The sequence below is a fragment of the Notothenia rossii genome (genome assembly GCF_949606895.1).
Source record: "Notothenia rossii genome assembly, chromosome: 8".
In the NCBI taxonomy this organism is placed as follows: Eukaryota; Metazoa; Chordata; class Actinopteri; order Perciformes; family Nototheniidae; genus Notothenia; species Notothenia rossii.
Genome location: NC_136906.1, coordinates 71,308,904 through 71,326,074, shown reverse-complemented (window position 1 = coordinate 71,326,074; position 17,171 = coordinate 71,308,904). Strand labels below are relative to the sequence as shown.

Genomic DNA, 17,171 nt, shown 5'->3' with positions numbered 1-17,171 from the left:
TGTAGGATATATGATACAAAACCCTGAACATCCTGCTAAATTAAAAGTCATGGCCTAAAGGAGTGATGTTTTTAATGACCATGAACTAACGGCCCTTATTAAGGTTTAGCTGGGGACTTTCAGTGGTAAGAAGTATTCAGATATTTTACTTAAGTAAAAGTTCTTATACTACACAGTACAAATACTCTCTCTGATACAAGTAAATGTCCCGCATTATAAACTTTACTTAAATAAAAGTAAGTGAGTATATCAGCAAAATGTATAGTATTTAAACGTAAAAGTATATGCAAAGAAACATACCAAATATATAAAATTGTTCAAAACAAATAAGTAAATTAACTTAATGCTCAAGCCAAATACTTACTAATCTCTAAACTGGGTAGTTGATTAACAGATTTAGCTGTTCTCAGTCATTTTTAACTTCATCCGGCTGCTTTGGCCATGCTTCAGTATTATTGCTTCAGCTTCTTTTTTAATGAAAGATATTTCTATACTTCTTCCCTGCTCAGTCAGCCATTCTGCTTCCCTCAATGCCCTAAATGTTAGGATTCCCTTCAGACTAGATTACACACACAGGCCTGCTCAATCACTTCATCAGGCAATAATGTGGTCCACCTGTGTGTGGTCATATCTGCTGAGCAGGACCCTCCCTCATCAACTTCATTTAAAAAGTGCAAAAACCAGGGACCTTCACCAGTCTCCCAACTCTTGCCATGGGTTGTTTAGCTGGATTGGGGTTTGTAGTTTTGTTTTTTATGTATATATTTTAAATTAAGGTTTATTTTTCTTTATACATTTAAAACGTATTCAATCTTTTTCAGGTGGTTAATTCTCCTTGTAGCAGTTGTTAACATTGAGGCACAAAATAAGCCCCCAATAAGTATGTTTTTGTCATTTTGTGATATTTTTAAACACACTTGTGTGCTGCTATCTAATATAAATGTTTAATCCCAGAAATCAACTCTCAATGCCTTGGAAACTTGCTGCGTGTGGATGTTGGTCGACTTGGAGGAAGTGTTCTTGAAGTGTCCGCTGTCATAAGTAAGCTAACATTTCAAGTATCTTGCTTTCTCTTAACTTAATCTCACTTTTTTAATTTGAACCTTTCTTCTTTGTTTCCTCAGATAACTCTTCAATTATCCTCACGCCAAATGTATCCTCTCAGTGTGGCTTCACCATCAAGAAAGACCACCTGGGAAATGCTGTGATTTCTGCCTCCATCCAAAACTGTTTTGCTCAAAATGTGGTAAAAACTACTGAATGCTAGTTTGTGACGCATCACCAAATGTTGCTTTTGACGTGGCAATTAATTTTGAGACTTGTTTCCATGTGTTTTTAGGATGATAAAGCATTCACAACAAAACTAAGTCTGCGGTTACAATCTGACAATGCGGTTGAAGACGAGTTTTACCTGGTGGAAGAAACTTGCTACTACTCTTCATGGGCCTCCCGGGAAATTATCTGTAAACCCAACTACATGGAGGCAAGTGAACGCAACATGCCATGTTCCAGTCTATATGAATAGTGGCTTGATACCTCGTATGAGTGTCAAGGCCGGTACATTTCATGTCACTGCAGAGATTGATTATCACTTATGGAGTGGCCTCATTTCTAGGTGTCTGTGAAAAAAGCAGCTCCAAATGATTATAACCTGCCTGCATACCCCGACTCGCATCCCCGAAAAGCTGCTGAGGTAAGATTGGCTCATTTTGCATTTTTTTCTTTTCTTATTCTAGAAACATCTTGTATGTAATGTCTTGATATTTGCCTCACAGCAGCCCATGGACGCAGGCTTCAGAATCACCAAAGTGGTGTTCTTCACTCCTGAGGAGAGGGTCATGCAGGTGGATGAAGCCCAGAGAAATGGTTATGGGATCTCAAGCACTCCTACCAGGCTGGTGCTGCGAAGCCCAAATCCTTCACGTGAAACATACACCAAGGATGTAAGTGGATTGCACTTCGTCTGAGATTCAAACAACTCTCACTTGATATCTTCCCCTCAGGCAGACTTGTTAAATCACTAAAGCCCATTAGGTACTTGCTTACACTTACAGCCATAGATAAAATAATGTAACCAGACTGCCTTTCAAATGGATTACTTTGTCTGGAATCCAGTTGGCACTCTTAAATCAGTGAGTTCTTATTCATATCCCCCCAGATTTTTAGGAGTGAAATTATTATGTTACCACAGTATGCATTTACATCCACATGTTGTGTAATCTCCCACCACAGGTAGCAGGTGTGCCGATGACTGTGCTCAGCACCTCAATTATATTTGAGAAGCTGACGTCTCAACTTAATGCAGGAGCCGCTTGTCCTCAAGCTCAGGGTAATGTAAAGAGACTCACTGATGTCATGTCTTGTAGTGTTTTTCACTGGGAATTTGGGGCACTTTTTACTGTCAGGAATTTAAAAAAAACATCTGCCAGTATTATTTCTGATTGCAGCATTTTTTAAATGTCAAACTTTTCTAAAGAAAAAAATATCTTCCCCACCAGAATTTGTATCCAGGAAGAAGTGCTTTACTTTTTTTAATGACACTTTAAGGATGTGTTACTGTATGTCGCTGTAAAGCTGCTAAATTCATAATTTGAATTCTCCTTTTTCAGATGGTTTGAATAAAATACGACTGATTAACCATTTGTTTTGTCAAAATGTTTTGAGGATTTAACTATTTCTGAAACGTTAGCCCTTTTCCTTAAATCTTTCCATGTTAGACCTTTCTTTAAGTGCTGTATTTATTTGGTGTACAGGTGGGGTTTTCTTTACTGAAACCTCAATCCGCTGGTTCCTGCCGAGGCGCATTGACCCTCTGATTTACTCGAAACACTTCAGACTGTTGGAGGTGAACATGGGCGTCGATGGGAGGAAGCTTGAAGCTACAGAGATGTCGGCCAGAAACTATTCCCTGACTCTCGATGACCTTTATGTCATTGTTGAAATTCCTATTGGGGCTGCTGGTTGCCAGATCAAGGTTAGATAAAACAATTTAGTGCATAAATTGACAAGGTCGTTTTAGTCATGCTTGCAGCTATGCAAAAAAATAAATAATCTGAAATACTACAAAAGGGCTAAATGTAGATGTTTATATTTCTTGGATTTAAAGAATTTCTCACAACAGTGGAGAAATCGGCGTAGTTAAATTGTACATTCAAGTCATTTTAGACTTTAGAGACAGTTTAACAAGCAATCACACTTTGTTGTTTCATGGAAAATAAAACTACTGAAATCCTGTTGGTATGTACAAAACAAATGTAAACGGATCGTGTGAGTATGTTTGACTGTTGCAACATCTAGAGCTTCATTGCCAGACAAATTTCCCTTTCTCTTTTAATCTGTAGCTGATAATGTTATTCAGGAAAGGCCTTACTCAGGATGTTTGTTTATGCAGAGTCATGCCCAGGATGGTCAGTACTTCACTTCTTATATGATTGAGCTGATGCTCGAGTTGCTCTGGACTGAAGACGACGCTAATGAGGACACGAGATACAAAGTCTTCCTCCCCGTCGAGACCCCCCTGCAGCTTCAACCTCCACAAGTCATTGACGGTGAGTCATATTATCTTGGTACTCATGCAACTTTTTTTTACATAAATTGCAACCTGACTTCATTTCTTCATTTTTGACCTACAGCCACTGTTCCCAAGGAGATGATGTTTAAGGCGTTGATTGGGCCGGTGGGCTTTGATGTAATGCTAAAGAACATCAGCTCCGCCTCTGAGGTTTTGTCCTTGGCCGACTGCATTGCCAGAGGCTTTAAAGTCTTTGAGAAAATGTCCCCAAACGGTTGCTTCAAGTTCTATACTGTTGAAGTGCCCTTCACGAACCGTGTCGTAGGACAAAGGGTGAGCCTTACACTCAACGTGGGAAATGAAATGCATTTTTTTTATTTGTCAGCTAATCACCATCTGTTTCTCCCAACAGAAAGAAATGGGGGTTACAATTTACACCCTTCATCTGACCTTTGGCTTCCTGGTCCTGCCAAAGCATGCTCCATTTACTGTCACTGCTTATCTGAGAGCTAAACTGGAAGACATGGGTCTGTACCCAAGAGGAATTCCTCCCTTTGCAGCTCCGCCCTCTGTCTCAGGACGCTGTGATGATAAGAATTTCTATGTCCTCGTGAAATACGGGATCAAAGGATTCAACTTTCAGACCATAATGGGAAAACGAATGCTGACCGGGAGCCGGGCTCAGCAGTATGGCGTCATTGGCAACGACACACATTTCAGTTTGATTGTACCATTTTCTGCAGCTGATGCTACGGTCGAGGTATGAATCTTAACCAAAGTTTTAAATGTGCAGGGATTTGACAACATTTGTCAAGATCATAGTCCTCTTTAAATCATAATGTATTGTTTCTGAAAACTTCTCAGGCTGTTGAGTCTTCATCCATCAAGAGCAGACTGGATGTGACTCTGAGATATCCGAAGACCAACAAAACTATCCAAGACTTCTCCTTGGCTTGCAACTTCGTCACAAAGCTGATTGGTTTGTTAAAGAGAATACGTGTTCTTATGTAGGCTTAAATCTCCAATGCATACAAATGTCTGATCTTCTTTTTCAGAGTGTTTCCCTAATGGGACCATCACGGCTCTGGCTATAACCCTGGAGTCTGTTCCCAGTCTGAACCCCCGACGGCTCACCCTCAGAAACCCCGCCTGTGGCCCCACATACAGCAACGACCAGTACGCTTATTTTGTCTTCACTGCAAACTCCTGTGGGACAACCAGAAAGGTAAAGCATGCTGCTGAACAGCTTGCTGATTGCAGTTGGTTTAAAACTGAGAAACGACTTCTTTCAATTTTTGTCTTTTCTTAGTTTTTGCCCAATATGATGCTGTATGAGAATGAAATCTCCATCACAGATGAGCTTGAATTGAGAAAGCTGTCACAGTCGAAGGAGCCGGAGTTTGAGTGAGTATCTCGAGACTTAGAATCACCAAGCTGAAGGTTGGATGATTAATTTATTATCAAAGCTGTAGCTTGAAAAATGACATGGAGGATTACAGTAATTAACAAGTGCTTCCGGTTTTCTAAATGTCAGCTTTTTAATGCTTTCTGTTTGTCCTAACGTGATGATCTTCAGGTCATTGAGTTTTAGACTTTTGGTCAGTAAAGAAAAATTCTCAGCTTGGACATTATTAAAAAAAATCTGGGTTTTGCAGCCGTAAACATTCATGTTCACAATTATGTAAACTGACAGTCTGACACCAAATTTAAAAACAAATACAGTGAAAAAACTTAGAACTTTAAAGACTCTTAAATGGTGTTTTCCTTATCAGAAGTCAACTGGTACGCCTTAAATCCTTCCATGGTGCAATCCCAGATGTTAACGGTGCCAAAGGGAAACAATTGAACAGTTCTAAGTGTTCCCACTTAAGAGTTTTCTTCTTTCAGGCTTAAGGTGTTCTGTTACTACGACATCAACACAATCCGGGCTATTGGCTTCAACACCCGACCTCGCAGGAGTGAACCGTACGCTGACTATGAACGTGGCGAGATGCAGGTTGAAATGAGAGTTGCTTTGGGTAAAGAACGTTCTTCATGCCTCGTGTGGTTTGTTTTTGTCTTGCATGCTTGCGAAGGATTAGATTAATTTGTTTAAATCTTTCGAAACTTTCCTCAAAGCTAGAAACTGGGGGAAATAAGATTTATATCAACACGTTGAAAAAGCTTAATGCCAAGAGACGGGATAACACTTTCTATCAAAATGCAGGATTTTGGGTAACTTGGAGAAAGTTCATATTGTAGTTGCTTTAAGTAATTGTAATGTTTTTTTTTCACAAGGTTAATCTTTAAACCAATGAACTGATTTGGCACCTGGGATGTTGACTATTTACATCCAAGTTAAACTCTTCTGCATTATGCACCTTAATGTTCTGTGTACAGGCGGTTTCTATTCCTGTCTGAATCCTTAATAATTTGTGTCAATATGTTCTGCTTCACTTCAGACAACTCCTACAGTGTGTTTCACCGCGTTGAGGACGATCCCGTCACAAAGTACCTACAACAGCCGCTGTATTTCGAGGTGGAACTGATGGGATCTTACAACCCTAAAGTAGCTCTTGAGCTGGCATACTGCTGGGCGACGCTGGAGGAGGACAAGCTGTCCCTCCCTCGATGGGACCTCATCGTTAACGGGTAACTTGTGTATATATTTTTTTGTCCCAATGAAAGGTTTGTCAAACTGAACAAAAGGGATGGTTTAAAATCATACAGTAGGGTGCTCATTTAGCAGACTTTTGGACATCTTCACCAAATTAAAATAACTTTTTCTCTCCCTCAGTTGTGCAAACTCAAGGGACCCGCACCCAGTGATCTTCCACTCTGTTTTGCCGAAGGGCAGAGTTCATTATCCTTCCAGCTTCAAGCGGTTTGAGGTCCCGATGTTTGCCTTCGCCGAAGACATGGATAACTTGAACCGCCAGGTACTATCAGTCACAAGAATAAATGGTTTTTGTTTTTATTTTTAGATGCTTCAGAGTTTGGAAAAAGAAAGTACGCTGTCTATAACAAACCCTTAAATCTGTTCATATCTTGTAGGTCTTTGTCCACTGTGAGGTGGTCATCTGTGATGTTAGAAATCCAGTGGATGCAGCTTGTAATGTGCAGTGTTCAGACCAGGACAACACGATGAAGGGTATGCTCTCATACATGTTGATTTCATTATCCAGTAATGTACAATAAGGTTCACATGTTGGCTCAAATTATAAAATTGGACAATGGCTGAGATATATATATATATATATATTTTTTTTTTTTCCCTTCTCCCACAGATCAAAAACTTGCCGTTTCAGATGGCCCTGGTTTCAAAAGCGTGACTTCAGGACCAATCATTATAATGAGCCCCTCAACAAAGTCCTAATAAAAATAATTCACACTTGTAGTATTGTCTTGGGAATATTGGAAGTTTTTTTTTCATCTATAGTTGTGTTTTCTATGGTTATGGGGAGGTATAAACTGATTCTCCGTTCCAAATCACATATATTTAAATGTAGTCTGTACTGTACAGCAACTGCCTGTGTGTACTGTTTCATTCAATAGGCATACAATACAGACATACTGCTTCATCATAACATTGCACCTTGAACTTTAGTCTCCTGAGGCTTGAAAAATGCCTTTCCAAAAGTGTGCCATATTTTACATTCATATTCTTGTTGAAACTCAAAATATGCCTACTTTATGCATTTGTTGGAGACTGCTTGGAGTGAGCATTAAAAATATATATAATTTCATTTGTAGTTTGATACTGAAAGACACTAAATTGAAACCTGTGAATATTGAACTGTTAAAAGGACAGCAGATGAGCACTGATTAAAATATGCATATTCAGTTATTTGTCATGCTGTTAAACAATGACACATTCTTTCAGATATCTATGCTAATATTTTACTTGTGGTAGGTTTAAATTAAAATGTAAATCTTTTTCACTGATCTCTTGACCTTCACTCATACTTGCAAGTGCATAGAGGAGCTTAATTGAAAAAGTGATTATCCAAATCTGATACTTTAAAGGACCCCCATTATACTTTTCTTGATGTTCCCTGCGTTCTGGTTTGCAAAGGTTACAATCCCAACGTTTCCTTAGAGGGTGTTTTTTGTACACCCCCCCCCATTGGACTTGTTTATTTACTTAAACAGTGACATCACTGTGTAACACTTAAGCTTCTATTGGCTAGCACTGCAACACATTGAGGTGAAATCTGGCCTCTTAGCCTAAGTGGCAAAAAAAGGTACTGCAGTATGAGAAAAATAAAGACCTATCTGAACATTAAAGTGGACCTATCATGCAAAATGCACTTTTTATTTATTTTATACATAAAGATGTGTCAGGGCAACAAGTCCAACTAATAACACCAAATAAGTCAATTGTTCCAATCCATAATACGACCCACAGGAGCGTTTTCAATCAATGGGAGCCTGTCAAACCTGTCTCCTAAAAATCAAGTTCCCACAGAACTAACCTGTATTCTCAATTACGTTTAATTAGAAACGTATTTTCTCCCGCGTTACGTTTGTTATGAACGTATCTTAAATACGGTTATTTTCTACATATCTTTGCCATTTATTGTCTTGCTTATAATGATAGTAATTTTAAAAAATCATTTTAGAGCACACATTTGAAATCGACAATCTGGCTCGATATGGTTAAATTAAAATCAGTAGGCGAGGCTAAAATTTCGCCAGCCGTTACTCATGAGCGAGGCAGAAAACAATAGTTGTAAAATGCCAAAACGCTATTCTGTTGTTTATTGCACCTCAAACATGAATACAAATCCAGAGTTACGTTTTTCTGTACTTGCTCTAAGAAAACACAATAAAAGAAGAGCTCTGTGGCTCCAGGCTTGATTTGGTTTCCCCAAAAGTGGGCGGGGCTGTAAAGTGACGTCGATTTTACTCATCTATTATTCAAAACCATTCTATTTATTCGAACGTAAATTACATGCAAGTGTTTTATCTTTTTATTTATCGATTTGTTTTTGCATTTTTAACTGGGAATGTTTTCATGTTGAACCGGAAGTACGTCACTTCGTCTTCTTCGTCCCTTTTACGTTCCAGACAATGTATGGCTCAGCGTAACAGACAGAACAGCGACCCCAGGTGTGTTTACATTGGAATTACATCTTCATTATTGAAGGAAAATACTTTACCTAGTATTTGTTAACTGGGTTTTTAATGCAGTTGGCTTTTCTTAATGGTTACAATATTGCTATTACATTACATTACATTTAGCTGACGCTTTTATCCAAAGCGACTTACAATAAGTGCATTCGACCAGGAAGATACAACCTTGAAGAAAACGGAATCATATAAGTACATCAGGTTTCATAGAGCCAAGCATTTCAAGTGCTACTCAGCTGGCTTTAAATAAGCCAGTCCTTTATTAGTATATAAGTGCTTTGTTAGTAATTCAATCGCTCGAAGTGGAGTCTAAAGAGATGAGTTTTCAGTGTGCGCCGGAAGATGTGTAAGCTTTCTGCTGTCCTGATTTCAATGGGGAGCTCATTCCACCATTTTGGAGCCAGGATAGCAAACCCACGAGTTTTTGCTGATGGGAACTTAGGTCCCCCTCGCAGTGCGGGTGCAGCGAGCTGTTTGGCTGATGCTGATGCGGAGTGCACGTGCTGGGGTGTACGGTTTAACCATGTCCTGGATGTAGGAAGGGCCAGATCCATTCGCAGCATGGTACGCAAGTACCAGTGTCTTGAAGTGGATTCTAGCAGTTACTGGAAGCCAGTGAAGGGAGCGGAGGAGCGGCGTGGTGTGGGAGAATTTTGGAAGGTTGAAGACCAGACGAGCCGCTGCATTCTGGATGAGCTGCAGAGGTCGGATGGCACATGCAGGTAGACCAGCCAGTAGGGAGTTTATTTACTGAGATAAAAGTAAGTGAGTATATCAGCAAAATGTATAGTATTTAAACGTAAAAGTATATGCAAAGAAACATACCAAATATATAAAATTGTTCAAAACAAATAAGTAAATTAACTTAATGCTCAAGCCAAATACTTACTAATCTCTAAACTGGGTAGCTGATTAACAGATTTAGCTGTTCTCAGTCATTTTTAACTTCATCCGGCTGCTTTGGCCATGCTTCAGTATTATTGCTTCAGCTTCTTTTTTAATGAAAGATATTTCTATACTTCTTCCCTGCTCAGTCAGCCATTCTGCTTCCCTCAATGCCCTACATATTGGGATTCCCTTCAGACTAGATTACACACAGGCCTGCTTAATCACTTCATCAGGCAATAATGTGGTCCACCTGTGTGTGGTCATATCTGCTGAGCAGGACCCTCCCTAATCATCAACAACTTCATTTAAAAAGTGCAAAAACCAGGGACCTTCACCAGTCTCCCAACTCTTGCCATGGGTTGTTTAGCTGGATTGGGGTTTGTAGTTTTGTTTTTTTATGTATATATTTTTAAATTAAGGTTTATTTTTCTTTATACATTTAAAACGTATTCAATCTTTTTCAGGTGGTTCATTCTCCTTGGAGCGGTTGTTAACATTGAGGCACAAAATAAGCCCCAAATAAGTACGTTTTTGTGATATTTTTAAACACACTTGTGTGCTGCTATCTAATATAAATGTTTAATCCCAGATATCAACTCTAAATGCCTTGGAAACTTGTTGCGTGTGGATGTCAGTCTGCTTGGAGGAAGTTTTCTTGAAGTGTCTGCTGTCATAAGTAAGCTAACATTTCAAGTATCTTGCTTTCTCTTAACTTAATCTCACTTTTTTAATTTGAACCTTTCTTCTTTGTTTCCTCAGATAACTCTTCAATAATCCTCACGCCAAATGTATCCTCTCAGTGTGGCTTCACCATCAAGAAAGACCACCAGGGAAATGCTGTGATTTCTGCCTCCATCCAAAACTGTTTTGCTCAAAATGTGGTAAAAATGACTGAATGCTAGTTTGTGACGCAGCACCAAATGTTGCTTTTGACGTGGCAATTAATTTTGAGACTTGTTTCCATGTGTTTTTAGGATGATAAAGCATTCACAACAAAACTAGGTCTGCGGCTACAATCTGACAATGCGGTTGAAGACGAGTTTTACCTGGTGGAAGAAACTTGCTACTACTCTTCATGGGCCTCCCGGGAAATTATCTGTAAACCCAACTACATGGAGGCAAGTGAACTTAGCATGCCATGTTCCAGTCTATATGATTAGTGGCTTGATACCTCATGAGTGTCAAGGCCGGTGCATTTCATGCCACTGCAGAGATTGATTATCACTTATGGAGTGGCCTCATTTCTAGGTGTCTGTGAAAAAAGCAGCTCCAAATGATTATAACCTGCCTGCATACCCCGACTCGCATCCCCGAAAAGCTGCTGAGGTAAGATTGGCTTATTTTGACTTTTTTTCTCTTTTACTTATTCTAGAAACATCTTGTATGTAATGTCTTGATATTTGCCTCACAGCAGCCCATGGACGCAGGCTTCAGAATCACCAAAGTGGTGTTCTTCACTCCTGAGGAGAGGGTCATGCAGGTGGTCGAAGCCCAGAGAAATGGTTATGGGATCTCAAGCACTCCTACCAGGCTGGTGCTGCGAAGCCCAAATCCTTCACATGAAACATACACCAAGGATGTAAGTGGATTGCAGTTTTTCTGAGATTCAAACAACTCTCACTTGATATCTTCCCCTCAAGCAGACTTGTTAAATCACTAAAGCAGCCCATTAGGTACTTGCTTACACTTACAGCCATAGATAAAATAATGTAACCAGACTGCCTTTCAAATGGATTACTTTGTCTGGAATCCAGTTGGCACTCTTAAATCAGTGAGTTCTTATTCATATCCCCCCAGATTTTTAGGAGTGAAATTATTATGTTACCACAGTATGCATTTACATCCACATGTTGTGTAATCTCCCACCACAGGTAGCAGGTGTGCCGATGACTGTGCTCAGCACCTCAATTATATTTGAGAAGCTGACGTCTCAACTTTATGCAGGAGCCGCTTGTCCTCAAGCTCAGGGTAATGTAAAGAGACTCACTGATGTCATGTCTTGTAGTGTTTTTCACTGGGAATTTGGGGCACTTTTTACTGTCAGGAATAAAAAAAAAGACATCTGCCAGTATTATTTCTGATTCCAGCATTTTTTTAAATATCAAACTTTTCTAAAGATGGAGCCAAAAATATATTCCCCACCAGAATTTGTATCCAGGAAGAAGTGCTTTACTTTTTTTAATGACACTTTAAGGATGTGTTACTGTATGTTGCTGTAAAGCTGCGAAATTCATATTTGAATTCTCCTTTTTCAGATGGTTTGAATAAAATACGACTGATTAACCATTTGTTCAGTCAAAATGTTTTGAGGATTTAACTATTTCTGAAACGTTAGCCCTTTTCCTTAAAACTTTCCATGTTAGACCTTTCTTTAAGTGCTGTATTTATTTGGTGTACAGGTGGGGTTTTCTTTACTGAAACCTCAATCCGCTGGTTCCTGCCGAGGCGCATTGACCCTCTGATTTACTCGAAACACTTCAGACTGTTGGAGGTGAACATGGGCGTCGATGGGAGGAAGCTCGAAGCTACAGAGATATCGGCCAGAAACTACTCCCTGACTTTCGATGACTTTTACGTCATTGTTGAAATTCCTATTGGGGCTGCTGGTTGCCAAATCAAGGTTAGATAAATCAATTTAGTGCATAAATTGACAAGGTCGTTTTAGTCATGCATCCAGCTATGCAAAAAAAATAATAATCTGAAATACTACAAAAGGGCTAAATGTAGATGTTTATATTTCTTGGATTTAAAGAATTTCTCACAACAGTGGAGAAATCGGTGGAGTTAAATTGTATATTCAAGTCATTTTAGACTTTAGAGACACAGTTTAACAAGCAATCACACTTTGTTGTTTCATGGAAAATAAAACTACTGAAATCCTGTTGGTATGTACAAAACAAATGTAAACGGATCGTGTGAGTATGTTTGACTGTTGCAACATCTAGAGCTTCATTGCCAGACAAATTTCCCTTTTTAAAAAAAAAAAAAAATCTGTAGATGTTATTCAGGAAAGACCTTACTCAGGATGTTTGTTTATGCAGAGTCATGCCCAGGATGGTCAGTACTTCACTTCTTATATGATTGAGCTGATGCTCGAGTTGCTCTGGACTGAAGACGACACTAATGAGGACACGAGATACAAAGTCTTCCTCCCCGTCGAGACCCCCCTGCAGCTTCAACCTCCACAAGTCATTGACGGTGAGTCATATTATCTTGGTACTCATGCAACTTTTTTTTACATAAATTGCAACCTGCCTTAATTTCTTCATTTTTGACCTACAGCCACTGTTCCCAAGGAGATGATGTTTAAGGCGTTGATTGGGCCGGTGGGCTTTGATGTAATGCTAAAGAACATCAGCTCCGCCTCTGAGGTTTTGTCCTTGGCCGACTGCATTGCCAGAGGCTTTAAAGTCTTTGACAAAATGTCCCCTAACGGTTGCTTCAAGTTCTATACTGTTGAAGTGCCCTTCACGAACCATGTCGTAGGACAAATGGTGAGCCTTACACTCAACGTGGGAAATGAAATGCATTTTTTTTATTTGTCGGCTAATAACTATCTGTTTCTCCCAACAGAAAGAAATGGGGGTTACAATTTACACCCTTCATCTGACCTTTGGCTTCCTGGTCCTGCCAAAGCATGCTCCATTTACTGCCACTGCTTATCTGAGAGCTAAACTGGAAGACATGGGTCTGTACCCAAGAGGAATTCCTCCCTTTGCAGCTCCTCCCTCTGCAGCTCCTCCCTCTGTCTCAGGACGCTGTGATGATAAGAATTTCTATGTCCTCGTGAAATACGTGACCAAAGGACTCAACTTTCAGACCATAATGGGAAAACGAATGCTGACCGGGAGCCTGGCTCAGCAGTACGGTGTGATGGGCAACGACACACATTTCAGTTTGATTGTACCATTTTCTGCAGCTGATGCTACGGTCGAGGTATGAATCTTAACCAAAGTTTTAAATGTGCAGGGATTTGGCAACATTTGTCAAGATCATAGTCCTCTTTAAATCATAATGTATTGTTTCTGAAAACTTCTCAGGCTGTTGAGTCGTCATCCATCAAGAGCAGACTGGATGTGACTCTGAGATATCCGAAGACCAACAAAACTATCCAAGTCTTCTCCTTGGCTTGCAACTTCGTTACAAAGCTGATTGGTTTGTTAAAGAGAATACGTGTTCTTATGTAGGCTTAAATCTCCAATGCATACAAATGTCTGGTCGTCTTTTTCAGAGTGTTTCCCTAATGGGACCATCACGGCTCTGGCTATAACCCTGGAGTCTGTTCCCAGTCTGAACCCCCGACGGCTCACCCTCAGAAACCCGGCCTGTGGCCCCACATACAGCAACGACCAGTACGCTTATTTTGTCTTCACTGCAAACTCCTGTGGGACAACCAGAAAGGTAAAGCATGCTGCTGAACAGCTTGCTGATTGCAGTTGGTTTAAAACTGAGAAACGACTTCTTTCAATTTTTGTCTTTTCTTAGTTTTTGCCCAATATGATGCTGTATGAGAATGAAATCTCCATCACAGATGAGCTTGAATTGAGAAAGCTGTCACAGTCGAAGGAGCCGGAGTTTGAGTGAGTATCTCGAGACTTAGAATCACCAAGCTGAAGGTTGGATGATTAATTTATTATCAAAGTTGTAGCTTGAAAAATGACATGGAGGATTACAGAAATTAACAAAGTGCTTCCGGTTTTCTAAATGTCAGCTTTTTAACGCTTTCTGTTTGTCTTAACATGATACACTTCAGGTCATTGGGTTTTAGACTTTTGGTCAGAAAAGAAAAATTCTCAGCTTGGACATTATTAAAAAAAATCTGGGTTTTGCAGCCGTAAACATTCATGTTCACAATTATGTAAACTGACAGTCTGACACCAAATTTAAAAACAAATACAGTGACAAAACGTAGAACTTTAAAGACTCTTAAATGGTGTTTTCCTTATCAGAAGTCAACTGGTACGCCTTAAATCCTTCCATGGTGCAATCCAAGATGTTAACGGTGCCAATGGGTAACAATTGAACAGTTCTAAGTGTTCCCACTTAAGAGTTTTCTTCTTTCAGGCTTAAGGTGTTCTGTTACTATGACATCAACACAATCCGGGCTATTGGCTTCAACACCCGAACTCGCAGGAGTGAACCGTATGCTGACGATGAACGTGGCGAGATGCAGGTTGAAATGAGAGTTGCTTTGGGTAAAGAAAGTTCTTCATGCCTCGTGTAGTTTGTTTTTGTCTTGCATGCTTGCGAAGGATTAGATTTATTTTTTAAAATCTTTGGAAACTTTCCCAAATCTAGAAACTGGGGGAAGTAAGATTTATATCATGTCGACACGTTGAAAAAGCTTAATGCCAAGAGACGGGATAACACTTTCTATCAAAATGCAGGATTTTGGGTAACTTGGAGAAAGTTCATATGAACTTAGTTGCTTTAAGTAATTGGAATGTTTTTTTTTAATAAGGTTAATCTTTAAACCAATGAACTGATTTGGCACCTGGGATGTTGACTATTTACATCCAAGTTAAACTCTTTTGCATTATGCACCTTAATGTCTCTATTCCTGTCTGAATCCTTAATAATTCGGGTCAATATGTTCTGCTTCACTTCAGACGACTCCTACAGTGTGTTTCACCGCGTTGAGGACGATCCCGTCACAAAGTACCTACAACAGCCGCTGTATTTCGAGGTGGAACTGATGGGATCTTACAACCCTAAAGTAGCTCTTGAGCTGGCATACTGCTGGGCGACGCTGGAGGAGGACAAGCTGTCCCTCCCTCAATGGGACCTCATCGTTAACGGGTAACTTGTGTATATATTTTTTTGTCCCAATGAAAAGTTTGTCAAACTGAACAAAAGGGATGGCTTAAAATCATACAGTAGGGTGCTCATTTTGCAGACTTTTGGACATCTTTACCCAAATAAAATAACTTTTTTCTCCCTCAGTTGTGCAAACTCAAGGGACCCGTACCCAGTGATCTTGCACTCTGTTTTGCCTAAGGGCAGAGTTCATTATCCTTCCAGCTTCAAGCGGTTTGAGGTCCCAATGTTTGCCTTCGCTGAAGACAAGGATAACTTGAACCGCCAGGTACTATCAGTCACAAGAATAAATAGTCTTGTTTTTAGATGCTTCAGAGTTTGGAAAAAGAAAGTACGCTGTCTATAACAAACCCTTAAATCTATTTATATCTTGTAGGTCTTTGTCCACTGTGAGGTGGTCATCTGTGATGTTAGAAATCCGGTGGATGCAGCTTGTAATGTGCAGTGTTCAGACCAGGACAACACGATGAAGGGTATGCTCTCATACATGCTGATTTCATTATCCAGTAATGTACAATAAAGTTTTCACATGTTGGCTCAAATTATAAAATTGGACAATGGCTGAGATATATATATATATATTTTTTTTTTCTTCTCCCACAGATCAAAAACTTGCAGTTTCAGATGGCCCTGGTTTCAAAAGCGTGACTTCAGGACCAATCATTATAATGAGCCCCTCAACAAAGTCCTAATAAAAATAATTCACACTTATAGTATTGTCTTGGGAATATTGGAAGTTTTTTTCATCTATAGTTGTGTTTTCTATGGTTATGGGGAGGTCCAAACTGATTCTCTGTTCCAAATCACATATATTTAAATGTAGTCTGTACTGTACAGCAACTGCCTGTGTGCACTGTTTCATGCAATAGGCATACAATACAGACATACTGCTTCATCATAACATTGCACCTTGAACTTTAGTCTCCTGAGGCTTGAAAAATGCCTTTCCAAAAGTGTGCCATATTTTACATTCATATTCTTGTTGAAACTCAAAATATGCGTACTTTATGCATTTGTTGGAGACTGCTTGGAGTGAGCATTAAAAATATATATAATTTCATTTGTAGTTTGATACTGAAAGACACTAAATTGAAACCTGTGAATATTGAACAGGTAAAAGGACAGCAGATGAGCACTGATTAAAATATGCATATTCAGTTATTTGTCATGCTGTTAAACAATGACACATTCTTTCAGATATCTATGCTAATATTTTACTTGTGGTAGGTTTAAATTAAAATGTAAATCTTTTTCACTGATCTCTTGACCTTCACTCATACTTGCAAGTGCATAGAGGAGCTTAATTGAAAAAGTGATTATCCAAATCTGATACTTTAAAGGAGCCCCATTATACTTTTCTTGATGTTCCCTGTGTTCTGGTTTGCAAAGGTTACAATCCCAACGTTTCCTTATTAGAGGGTGTTTTTTGTACACCCCCCCCCCCCCCCACTCCATTGGACTTGTTTATTTACTTAAACAGTGACATCACTGTGTAACACTTAAGCTTCTATTGGCTAGCGCTGCAACACATTGAGGTGACATCCGGCCTCTTAGCCTAAGTGGCAAAAAAAAGTTGCTGCAGTATGAGAAAAATAAAGACCTATCTGAACATTAAAGTGGACCTATCATGCAAAATGCACTTTTTATGTATTTTATACATAAAGATGTGTCAGGGCAACAAGTCCAACTAATAACACCAAATAAGTCAATTGTTCCAATCCCTAATACGACCCACAGGAGCGTTTTCAATCAATGGGAGCCTGTCAAACCTGTCTCCTAAAAATCAAGTTCCCACAGAACTAACCTGTATTCTCAATTACGTTCAATTAGAAACGTATTTTCT

The 17,171-nt window shown here is 39.4% G+C and overlaps 1 protein-coding gene across 2 annotated transcripts; it reads left to right on the top strand.

Moving 5' to 3' along the window:
• Positions 1-637: 637 nt before the first annotated feature.
• LOC307017446 (uncharacterized protein) lies at positions 638-16,041 on the top strand. 2 transcript variants are annotated; one of them, XM_079647058.1, is made up of 20 exons: positions 638-736; positions 822-880; positions 955-1,041; positions 1,125-1,246; positions 1,340-1,483; positions 1,616-1,693; positions 1,776-1,943; positions 2,233-2,329; positions 2,754-2,974; positions 3,392-3,548; positions 3,633-3,844; positions 3,924-4,271; positions 4,376-4,490; positions 4,567-4,736; positions 4,821-4,915; positions 5,399-5,529; positions 5,953-6,142; positions 6,288-6,429; positions 6,545-6,641; positions 6,778-6,887. In XM_079647058.1, exons 1-20 carry the CDS (start codon positions 714-716, stop codon positions 6,864-6,866), a joined length of 2,745 nt encoding a protein of 914 aa, XP_079503184.1. In that variant the 5' UTR covers positions 638-713; the 3' UTR covers positions 6,867-6,887. The 2 variants fall into 2 exon arrangements, with proteins under 2 accessions (XP_079503184.1, XP_079503183.1); XM_079647057.1 differs by lacking the exons at positions 955-1,041; positions 1,125-1,246; positions 1,340-1,483; ... (13 more) ...; positions 6,545-6,641; positions 6,778-6,887 and adding exons at positions 10,101-10,187; positions 10,271-10,392; positions 10,486-10,629; ... (13 more) ...; positions 15,705-15,801; positions 15,932-16,041 and having other exon boundaries at positions 643-736.
• The last annotated feature ends 1,130 nt before the right edge of the window (positions 16,042-17,171 follow it).